Source organism: Trifolium pratense, linkage group LG1 (genome assembly GCF_020283565.1).
Source record: "Trifolium pratense cultivar HEN17-A07 linkage group LG1, ARS_RC_1.1, whole genome shotgun sequence".
Lineage (NCBI taxonomy): Eukaryota > Viridiplantae > Streptophyta > Magnoliopsida > Fabales > Fabaceae > Trifolium > Trifolium pratense.
In genome coordinates, this window is record NC_060059.1 from 4,556,244 (window position 1) to 4,567,379 (window position 11,136).

At 32.3% G+C, this 11,136-nt stretch overlaps 2 protein-coding genes and 1 long non-coding RNA gene across 4 annotated transcripts; 1 reads left to right on the top strand and 2 right to left on the bottom strand.

Moving 5' to 3' along the window:
* Nucleotides 1-413: 413 nt before the first annotated feature.
* Nucleotides 414-2,494, bottom strand: LOC123882513 (cysteine-rich receptor-like protein kinase 25). The gene has a single exon (XM_045931372.1). It carries the CDS (start codon nucleotides 2,280-2,282, stop codon nucleotides 1,269-1,271), a length of 1,014 nt encoding a protein of 337 aa, XP_045787328.1. The 5' UTR covers nucleotides 2,283-2,494; the 3' UTR covers nucleotides 414-1,268.
* A 2,442-nt stretch (nucleotides 2,495-4,936) lies between these two features.
* On the top strand, nucleotides 4,937-9,055 carry LOC123882578. Its single transcript, XR_006799907.1, has 3 exons — nucleotides 4,937-5,503; nucleotides 5,615-5,818; nucleotides 8,924-9,055. It is a non-coding gene; the product is annotated as an uncharacterized LOC123882578 (long non-coding RNA).
* LOC123882552 (cysteine-rich receptor-like protein kinase 25) lies at nucleotides 6,569-9,788 on the bottom strand. 2 transcript variants are annotated; one of them, XM_045931373.1, is made up of 6 exons: nucleotides 8,954-9,788; nucleotides 8,164-8,498; nucleotides 7,744-7,954; nucleotides 7,377-7,614; nucleotides 7,095-7,242; nucleotides 6,569-7,013 (listed from the first exon to the last, which is right to left on the bottom strand). In XM_045931373.1, the coding sequence occupies exons 1-6, from the start codon at nucleotides 9,786-9,788 to the stop codon at nucleotides 6,705-6,707; spliced, it is 2,076 nt and encodes a 691-aa protein (XP_045787329.1). In that variant the 3' UTR covers nucleotides 6,569-6,704. The 2 variants fall into 2 exon arrangements, with proteins under 2 accessions (XP_045787329.1, XP_045787330.1); XM_045931374.1 differs by having other exon boundaries at nucleotides 7,008-7,033.
* Between the last annotated feature and the right edge of the window lie 1,348 nt (nucleotides 9,789-11,136).

Below are 11,136 nucleotides of genomic sequence, written 5' to 3' on the forward strand. Positions count from 1 at the left end.
TGCTCAATTGGATTTTGTTTTTTCCTTGTTTGGACAATATGGGGTTTTTAAAAGTAAAGATTTTGATAACAAATTGGGTTTAGAAAGTCTTTATTTTGAGGGTGTATCCATGGAGATCATTGGGGAATTGGTTGGCTATAGAAGAGATTAATAAATTGAAGCTTCTAAATTGTAAAACAATCGATGGTTCTTACTTTGTTCTTTGTTTGCTGGGTAACAAATTAAGTTTGTTTAAACTTGCAGAGCATTGTAACTTTTGAAGTTTGATTTGTTGGCCTCACTTCCATTTGTAGACATGAGCGGTGATGGCAAGCGGTTGCAATAATTTTTTAAGCAATATTTTTATATTTTTTTTGGATTTCGTGAAACATTCGTGAGGATTTTCCTCGAGATATATAGCAGCGCTGTTTATTTTAAAATCATTGGAGAGACGGGAGGAAATTATGAAATAGAAAGCAGTTAAAAACGCATCAACTAAACTCCCTTTAGCATACAATTTTAAGTATGAATAATAATGAGAAAGAGAATAAGAATATAAATCTTAAATATTATTCAATAGCTATTTCCTAATACTGTGCTATATCCTAACTATATCCCCTTTCTCATTATTATTCATAGTTATATCCTAATATTATTCAATAGCTGATTTATATTTCTGTTTGTGTTTTTTTTGTTTGTGTCAATTCTGCAGTCTCAGAGCAGGGGCGTTGGAGTTGATAGAAGGCTTATGTCATGTTAGACCGTTTTTGCCGACATAAAAGAGGAATGTTGTGGAAAGCAACAGCATCCCAAGACTAAAAACACCAGTGAAACAACAGTTAGAACAATGATCCTGAATATTGTTAGTGTTTTCTGTTTTCATTTTCCTGCGTCAATACCTTGTGTTATTTTCAGTTTCCATTACGAAAAATGAGAAAATGATTATTCAAAGATTACCGCTTGACCCCTGTTAGGTAAATGAAAGCATTTGGAATTTTATTTTTAGTGTCTTCTTTGGATTAGCTTGTTTTGAGTTCAGGAATGGTAATAATAATAAAAATGACCAGAGAGAACTTTTGAATGTAATACTGATTTTCCTTAGATATTATGCTTATTTGAATGTGCTAATTATTCCGTTTGAAAAATTATAACTCTGGTTTTAGTTACCTAGATAAACTTTTTTTTCTCTAAAACCTAACATTCCCTACTAGTCAATAAAATATTGATGAACTATTTGTATTTTCATATTAGGGATATGAAAATATTATTGGCGATTTCAATTCTTGTTCTCAATGTGCCAAGTTATTACAGAAGATATATCTCTTACTGGATATAGTAGTCATGGGTTGACAGTAATAATATATGGTACGATAATAATTTGATTGCTGTCTTATTGTGTCAGAAATGGTAGTAAAATTAAGAAAGTGTATGTGAAGGATAATCAAAAGTTTAAACCTTAATGCAGGGAAAAAAAACTTTAAACCTGGTAAAGCTGAAGGGCTAGGACTTGTGGGTGGAGGCAGCACCCAAGTAATATTTTTGTGTGCTTTGTGGAATGGATATAATTCGAATCTAACACCGCAACTAGGGTATAATATTGTGCCTCCAGCTTTTCCTCTGCAGCAGCTGGTTGGAACTCCTGCTATGGCATCACTAAGACACCAGCTGCAATTCTCTGCAGATAGGTATGGGAGGCACCAAGCGTAGCCATATAGTTTTTGGTTTTCTGTGATGTTCACTGACTTGTTGGCCAATTTAGCAGAAGTATTTCCCGTCTCTCTTCTCAAATCGTTCAACATATCCCACAGAATGTTGTTGAAGCGCCCAACGTCACCCACATAATCCTTTTCGTTCATGAAAGAAATTTCAGGACTCGTCTCCACTGTGGAAAAGAAGCGACGATCAGAATATTGCACTTGGCATACTTCGTGCCAAATCATGGCTTCTTTTGCTGTGGTGCACCGTGATGATATGAGTTTGGCTGCGTCTTTTACACACGACTGACACGTTTTTAGGTCAATTTCGGTAGCACAAAGGAAGAGACCATAGACAGTGTCCATGGTGTTTTGGCTAGCAACTGTGGTATTGTAGTATCTGCCATTGTTACTGCTAGATAGCCAACCTAGGAGTGTTTTAACGTTGGAACGGTAAGCCTTATCGGTTGCAGAAGTGCTGTTCCTTGTGCAGTTATAGTAAGAATGCGTAGCAAGATCACTTGCAGCTTCTATGAGGGGAAAAGGAGAACAATGAACAAAGAGGGAAAATAAAGTTGGAAGTACAATCAGAAAATGGAAGGAACCCATACTTGGCAAGGGAAACTAAGAACTCAAATAATATTCCAAAAAACCATGTGATGTTGGTGATATATGTTTTCTTTTGCATGCTTTATAGATTTAGGTAAGTGATCCTATGACAAAGATTTAGTTAAATGATAATTAATGTATTGGTTAATGGTTATGATTATATTAGACTTTAGACTAACCCACCAGATATTTATTCATTTTCATTCCCTTGATTCACTCTCTACAGCAAACTTTTCTTTTTCAGATATGTTGCTATCTCCATTCTCCACTCAATAATTTTGTACTCGAGTAGTACAACCATGCCACCTTCAAAAAGTCATATGAAAACATCAAGTTGCAACCCACTTCATTTGGTCACAGCAATTATGAAAGTGCAATCAGGGCTACTTTTGCTAGGGTACAAAATTTTCAGTGTCCACAACTCCACATAGTGTATATATATTTATATTTTTATGACACTAAAATATTGCACATGACCTTAAATATGTTTGTTTATTTTATAAACATTTAAGAGAAACAGTGGTAGGAAATTATATCAAATTCAAATCAACTACCTGGTATGCGGTTAAAAAACAAATCAACTAACAGCAATGTTTTAAGGATGTTTTATTAAGTCAATGCTTTAATATTGTCTAAGTGAGTGGATAATAAAATGAATAAAGGTTGTATAGCTGGGGACTGGGGTAGATAACTCTGCCTCCAGTTTTTTCTATGTTATCACTGTGATCTATGTATATAGCGTTTGGTTAATTATGTTGTGTTTACTACAGTTAGGATCTTTTACAATTGTGAGATAGAATACAAATAGATTGAAGGCATAAGAATCAAACTATTTTTTTAAGCTTCACTTATACATACTCTCTGGTCAAATTATAACACTATAAGTTAAGTTTACATAAATATTGTGTATTTATTTTTCTTATTTACAGAATTTACAACTCTACGTATTTGACATTAACGAATTTTGTGGTTTTTTTTGGGGTGTGCGACATGTGCAACGGCATAAGGGAAAAATATGGGCCTCTAAATTTTTTTTATAAGATAGTAGTATTAGTAAATGAGAGATATAAATTTTCTAGATACTTTATAATTAATTGTTATATTATAGTTTTATCAAATGAAGAAGCGTGTAATAAAGATTGTCTTGTTTCTTAGACGCTTTATAGCTAATTTTGCATTGTTTCTTTTATTATGGCTTATTTTTAATAATCTCACACGGTTATCAATTTTTTGGAGACGCCCCTGTTATTAGACTATGAATCTTTTTTTATGTTAATTACAAGAATGATTATATATTTATGTTATTTGCAATTTAAATCAACAGTGGTTTTTTTTATTAAAAAAAATACTTTTTTTTTATTAAATGGTTATTTTTATATTTTGCACGGAGCCTCCAAAAACTCGGAGACGCCCCTGCAAACTAGCATATGTCATGCGCATAATCACAATGATATGTAATGTCACAAAGAAAACGTGATAGAAATGATGAAAATGTCAACTTTTGTATTTTAAGGGACAAAAATATAAGGAAAATGCTGGTGTGTACGAATAATACTGTTAAAGAAATGCATGAATATATATCCTAGCCTTTAATTTGCAAAGCCATTACGTACCAGCATCATTTCCGCTAATGCAGAATTATAGTGGTTTCAACCTGTTAAATAGTCATACTCATACATAAACATTCGCGTGTTTCGTTTGCCACATATGTCGTACTAACTTTTTTTTTTTTTTTTTTTTGACAAAACATATGTCGTACTAACTAGCATTCCTCAAAATATAATGAAAAATTTCGAGTGATTGAAGTGTCAAATGTTTATAATTTAAGGATCGTAAAAATTTGAGCGATCAAAGTTAGGAGTGTTCGCGGTGCGATTCGGTTCGGTTTTGAGCATAAAAGTCATCCTAACCGCGAGATAAAATTGCATGCGGTTCGGTTTGATTCGGATGATTTTTAAAAAGTCATCAAAATCAAACCAATGCGGTTAGGTTTGGTTCGGTTTGTGCGGTTTATCGCGATATAAAAAATATGACGATATTATCAACTTGTTACAAAATAATATTAGGAAATTTTAATTTATTTTATTATTTACATGATATAATATGCATATACATAAATTGCATATATATAAGAACTTATTTTTAATACTAACAGTATAGTTCTGGATCGCGTTAAATGATATGTTTTGACAGCCTATTGTTTTAAGGATTCAATTTGGGTTGACCTTGTTAAGTTGGACTAGGTACTAAGTTGATTGGTACTAGTTGATAGAGTCAAGTTAAATATTGCGATTTGATTCGGTTTGGTTTGGTTTTCTAAAATGAAAACCGCAAACCAAACCGCGCGGTTTAGAAGAAAAATCATCCGTATGGTTTAAACTAAATGCAGTTTTTTACGGTTTCGGTTTGGATTTGTTCGGTTTGCGGTTTTACTTTTGGATTGATTCAGATATCACTCATAATCAGAGTGTCAAAATGTTTAAAATTGTGAAACTTAAATGGAAAATGTTAATATGTACCCTTGTTAAGGAAGCAAATTTAGAAAGTATTTATTGAAATGAGTTGTTCATTTTATCTCTGAAGCATTAAATTTTTTGCATCATTATATGTAAAATTTCTATATTAAAATATCCTGCCTTTAGAGCAAGACACATGTGTTAACATGACCCAACTTAAAAATAGTTTAAGAGAATTTTTTTATGGAAGTTACTAGATAAAAGAGTCGTACAAAAATAGGGCTTAGGCCCTCTTTGTATAAAAATTAACTTAATAAAATAAACTTTTTCTAAATGAATTCCACCTATCTCAGAAAACTGACTTTATAGTTTATACCGTTGTTTTCAAATTACTAATATTTTCTGTTCGTTATCCCTAATCAATGTTGATGCAATCAGAGTGCGAAGAATGATAAGGGCACTTCAATTGAAAAGAGCTTCGCAATTGCAATATGCATTTTATGTTCTCCACTTTACATGATGTGCTAAGGTGATTCCTCAATCAATTCTAACACAAGAGATAATAGTCTTGTTTTATTTTGTCGATCATATTTTACACCCCACAACTGTTTGATAAATTGTCTCTGATAAATATGCAAAAAAATTATCTTGATGTTGGAGACAATGTTTTCTTCAATTCCACCATGCTTAAAGTATGGTGGTTCAAGAGGGGATGGCAAGTTTATTGAAGGGCTGGCTGTTGAGTTAGAATGCCATTGTTTGTAGGTATGTCATCTGGATTTTTCTGAACGCATAACAAACCAATGTGGATGCTCATGCACTTGATTAATGATAATGAATCAATGATGGGTTTCACTCCTATGAAAATGGATGCAGGGTGGTCAATATTATATCAGTTAATTGTGCACCAAAGTGGTATATGGACGATTTCATCGCGATTTGTATGAAAACAGAGGAGGTGCTTCCTAGTTCCTACTCTTACCTACGGCTCATATACACACCCACATCAAAGCAGCACTCGGGGTGGCTCATTAAAAATCTCTCCATTGCCATATCAGCCATGAATTTGGACCTTCTGCTGTAAGCTTTCTCTTTCTCTTATTATTATATTTCGTTAAAGGAAACAGAGTGCTTGCAAAATCATGTTTAAGCTGACTACATGAACATTTTTCTTCTTTTCTCTTATTTGATAATAAATGAGACTTTTTTTTTGTTTTTTTGGAAAATGCTAATGATTGTCGGGATTTGGTTAAGGAAACAAATGTAGGCATTTTTTTTGTTTTTTTGTTTTCCTTTGAACACTTGTTAGCATGACCGTTTTCTTTTTGGAATGGCATAGGAGTATGTCAATTTTGGTATTGATTGTAGTACATCATATGTTAGTGGAGGTATAACTAGTGTCCTTTGAAACGCATACTATAACTAGTGTTTCAATGGATCTTTAGTTTCAAGTTGGTATACAGAGCTAGGTTAAAACCCTAGTATTTTTGTTTTGGCGGCTGGGTTTCAAGACTCAAGAGACACCTCTGTTTTGTACCGCCTCTGCAACAGGACCCCTACCGTCGTCACTAACGGCTATCGGAGATTAATGAACCATAATTATGGTAAGTTAACCAAAAAATGATTTCCAATAATCATGTCATAGGAAATAGAGGGAGTTTGGCATTGTCTAAAATTTGTCAACATTTGAAAAGATAAATGAGTAAAATGTTATAGAATTTATCAAACCAATATGTTGCTTACTTATACTAAAGAGTTATGCTATAAGTTATGAATATCTACCACAGAAATTTGAGGAAGTTGTCAAAAACTAATCATACAAGATAAAATGGTAATGTAAAAATAATTGTGGTTAAAAGATAATTATCAATTAGTAGCTGTCTATTTCATACATTTCCTTTAAAACTTCTTGGTAACAAGGTGTCAATCAACATTATTGTTTGCTAAAATATACCCCCTTATAGTACTATCGAGGGTAAATTTCACTCACTGTCAGTTCACAGTTTGAATTACCCATAGAGTCCAATCCCCTGACCATATTGTCCTCTATTGTTCTTTTCATGAAAAATGACTGTTCTGTAAGTAATGGCAAATCCACCGAAGGATTGTTGAGGAAGGAAACAACTTTTGCCATTGTGGGTCTATCATTAGGGTCTTCCTGTACGCATAATAATGCAATATGGATGCATCTTATTATATCATTTTGAAACAATGATCCTTCCATCTGAGGATCCAATAGTTCCAATGTTGTTTGGTTTTTCCATTTTGTCCAAGCCTGCATTAAACAATTGTCCACTAATCAAACCTCATTGTCTTTATCATCTCCACTACTGAAATAAATAATCAAAATACTCACATATTTCCGTATATCGACACAATCTGATTCAGAGGAAGAATATTTCCTTTTTCCACTGATAATCTCCAGTACCATTACTCCAAAACTAAACACATCAGATTTCACTGAGAATTGGCCATGCATTGCATACTCTGGAGACATGTAACCACTGCGTATAGAATGTTTGTCAATAGTGAGACTTTTAACATGAGAGAGAAGAAAATTAATCTATAAATGAGATACAAAATGATCTTATATGGGAAAATGAAACTGCGAGTAGAAAAGTAGGAAGGTGAAACTTACTATGTCCCAACAATTCTATGTGTATTTTCTTCAATATTATCGGTCACAACAATTCTTGCCATACCGAAATCTGAGATTTTTGGATCCATGTTACTGTCTAGCAAAACATTACTAGGTTTTAGATCACGGTGTATAATTTTAAGGCGCGAATCCTCGTGAAGATAAAGAATTCCTCGAGCAATTCCTCCAATAATCTTGTGTCTTTCATTCCAATCTAATTGTCTTCTCTTTAGGAGATCTGGAAGAGAAAGGAAAAAAGAATGAATTTAACCAATTTAAAATGTTGGTTCTGAAGATATTTCATCTTGCAGGAACATGTGTCTATTTAACTTAAGAGTTGAACTGTAATAACAGTAAAAGTGCTAACCAAATAAAAAGTAATCAAGACTCTTGTTAGGAACATATTCATATATGAGTATCTTTTCCTGTTCATCAAGACAAAATCCTTGTAATTTCACTAGATTTTTGTGCTGAAGTCGAGCTATAACAAGAACCTCATTCTTAAATTCTCTTGCACCTTGCTTAGAGCTTCCCAAAAGCCTCTTCACAGCTACCTCTTCCCCGTTGGAAAGTACACCCTGTAGGGCAAGATGAATGAGTTGTTAATTAATTACTCCCTCAGGTCTTAAATATAAACAAAATATCAAATGTATTTAATCTGAAGGTCTTAAGTATAAGCAAAAAGTTAAATGTATTTGGCCCAGTTATATTTGAGTACATTTTAATTGATGGTAAAGGTACAAAACAAACTCTAACACTGTTTTCTGTGTTATAGTACTGATTTTACCTTATAAACTTCTCCAAACCCACCTTCTCCAATCATATTTTCTTTAGCAAATTTGTTTGTTGCAGATTCAATTTCGCCTAAACCAAACCTCAAGGATTCCAAAATAGCAACATCATCCCCAACTGCACCAAATAGATTTGAGTTTCTGTTTTTATCAGAAACACCTTTTTTACATTGATTTAACTCATTACAGCTTTCTTTGAGAATAGTCTCTTGATTTTTTCTCTGTTTCCTTCTTATAAAACAGCTGCAACCCCAACATAAAAGCACCAGTGTCGCAACAACCGGGAAAACCACAACTAGCACTGATATAATTGACTTTTTCCTTTTTTCTCCTGCATGAACAATTGAACATTATGAGGTCCTCTAATTAATACTTAAATTCATTTTTACTAGAAGGTAGAAACAGTAAATATTCTATCCATTCCAAAATAACATATAAAAATAGTTAATAACGGTCGTTTTCTTTTTCAATATGGCATTAATTATTTTTTTTAATCCTACCCATAAATTAATATTGTCTACACTACTTTCAAGTCATTATATTTCACGGTATATTTATGACAATGATTAAAAACCAATGTAGTAGTTTAACGGTAATTTAAAAAAAAAAAAAATCAACATTCTTTAATTTATTTGTAGTTTTTCTTAATCTTTGTGAGGACGACAATTATTTTGTAACAGATGTAGTCTAATAATTATTGCACAACCAATCAAAAACTTAAGAATAGTGTTGAAACAAGAAATTGTTTTTTGACAGTAAAAATGTTGGCCAATTGTTATGCAAAACCTGGTGATGCCAAGGTGCCAGTAGATAGTTGCGGCGGCTGGATTGTCGTCGAAGCTAGTGGATCGTAAAATGAATAAAGTTCAAATCTTATTGCGCAACTAGGGAAGTAAATTCTGCCTCCAGTTTTTCCTTTACAACAAGAGTTTTGAATTTCTGCCATGGCATCACCGAGACACCGACTACAGTCATCTGAAGAAAGGTATGGAATGCAATTTCCCATTGCATACAGCGTTTTGTTATCTGTGTCTGTGATGTTAACTGATTTATAAGCATACTTCAAGGATCCATTAGTAACATTTGCTGTTAAATTTCTGATATCATTCATAGTATCCCAAAGTATTTTGTTGAATCGACTAACCTGTGGCCCAACATAGTTCTGTTCGCTCATGAAGTGTAGTTTAGGACTCTCTTCCACTGTGGCAAAGAAATAATTATTAGAATAACGAACCATGCAATAAGCAGCGTATATTATGGCTTCTTTTGACATTGGACAAAGTTCTGCTATCTGTTTGGCTGCATTTGTAATGCAGTTTTTACAGTTAGGATCGTTGTCTTTGATTTCGCATGTGAAGAGGCCATAGATAGTGTTATTGGTGTTGGATTCTGTAATGGTAGTGTTGTATACGTGAGTAGTAGGTGTGGCATTGGATGAAAGCCATGACAAAAGAGTTTTAAGGTTGATATGGTATGTGCTGTTTGGTGAGTTGTTGTTGGTTGAACATTCATGGTAAGGTAGTGGTGAGTAATATATATTTGCAGAAACTGTGGTGTGGTAATGGTTGAAGAATAATGTGAAGGTTATGATGAAAATTGGGAATAGCGTAGAGTAATGCATGATTCTTTTATGAATCACAAGCTGTGAGATAGAATATATTGAAGGCATATTTGTGAACCAAGATGCTTCTTTTATGAAGCTACATTTAGTTTTTTTTTTTTTTTTTTTTGACGAGTGAAGCTACATTTAGTTATTGAACGTTACATACTCTTTTGTCAAATATTCACACTGTAAGTTTACATACAGGAAAATGTTGTGTAGAAGAAAAACAAAGCCAATCTCTTTATTGGTCAACTCAAATGTTCTCTACTTCCCTAATTATAAGTCTTTTTGAAAGAAAAAAATTTGTTTCTAAATTTAAACAACTACTCCCTCCGGCCTTAATTATAAGCAAATTCGACTTTTTAGATTCATTAGAAAACCAATGTATTTGACCTTAAGTAAGTCTAGATACATTTGTATTCAAATAAATCTAAAAAGTAGAATTTACTTACGATTAAGGTCGGAGGGAGTATACAAATGACTAGGTGCACTTATTATTTTTTCCAAAATTATTAAGTCTAGTCATATCTTTTTTTACAATGCTAGTCATATCTTAGAAGATGAAAAGTTAAAATTACACAATATACAAAGGACATTTCTTAATATAGGACACATTAAATTCACTTGTACTAACTTTTCAGGACTTGTAAATTGTAGACGGAGAAACAGAATATGAGCACAAACTTGAATAAATTAGTCTTGGGCACACTTTTATATGTGAGAAAAAATGAAAGAGAAAATTATTAAAATTATATTAATTGATGTGATTATTTTATTTTATTTTTTAATTTATATGTGTGCGCTTTTAAATCTTGTGTCTATATGCTACTGCTTATGTAAAAATATATATATTGAGGGACAGTAACTTATTCACATGTTTTCCATGATGAGTAGTAAAATATTGACTACAATCAATGATTATTGATTTGAAAGTCAATTTAGTACTCCCTGTCTTTGAAAATAAGTCACTTTAGTAAAATTGTCCCCTACTCCCTTCCGTTTTATATTATAAGAAAAAAAAAATCACTTTTTCATGTCCCAAATTATAAGCAAAAAAATTAATTTTTATCATTTTTAAGATAAATTTTTACTTAATTTACTCTCTCTCTTCTTTTCCCCATAATCAATAACCAATAAAAACTTATATAAAAAAAAAAAACTAATAAAAACTGTTTTTACATTTTCTCATGAAACTTATTTCAACAAACACACAAAAAGTCAACCTTGAAATTATCATATTTTACTTTTCTTAATAAGTGTGAAAATATTTTTTTTGCCTATATTATGGGACGGGATGAGTTTTTCTTTAGGCCTTTATGTTCACATTTTTTAAATGTGTTAAATGTTAATTTTATTTGTGATCTTA

Bases quoted from the DNA above. Each gene is read 5' to 3' on its own strand.
- LOC123882552 (XM_045931373.1), bottom strand. From the start codon at position 9,788: ATGCATTACTCTACGCTATTCCCAATTTTCATCATAACCTTCACATTA. The intron at 8,499-8,953 runs GTTTTGCATAAC...TTGTTCATGCAG, and splicing joins TGGCACCTTGGCATCACCAG to GAGAAAAAAGGAAAAAGTCA. The intron at 7,243-7,376 runs GTAAGTTTCACC...TTCTATACGCAG, and splicing joins CATAGAATTGTTGGGACATA to TGGTTACATGTCTCCAGAGT.
- LOC123882513 (XM_045931372.1), bottom strand. From the start codon at position 2,282: ATGGGTTCCTTCCATTTTCTGATTGTACTTCCAACTTTATTTTCCCTC.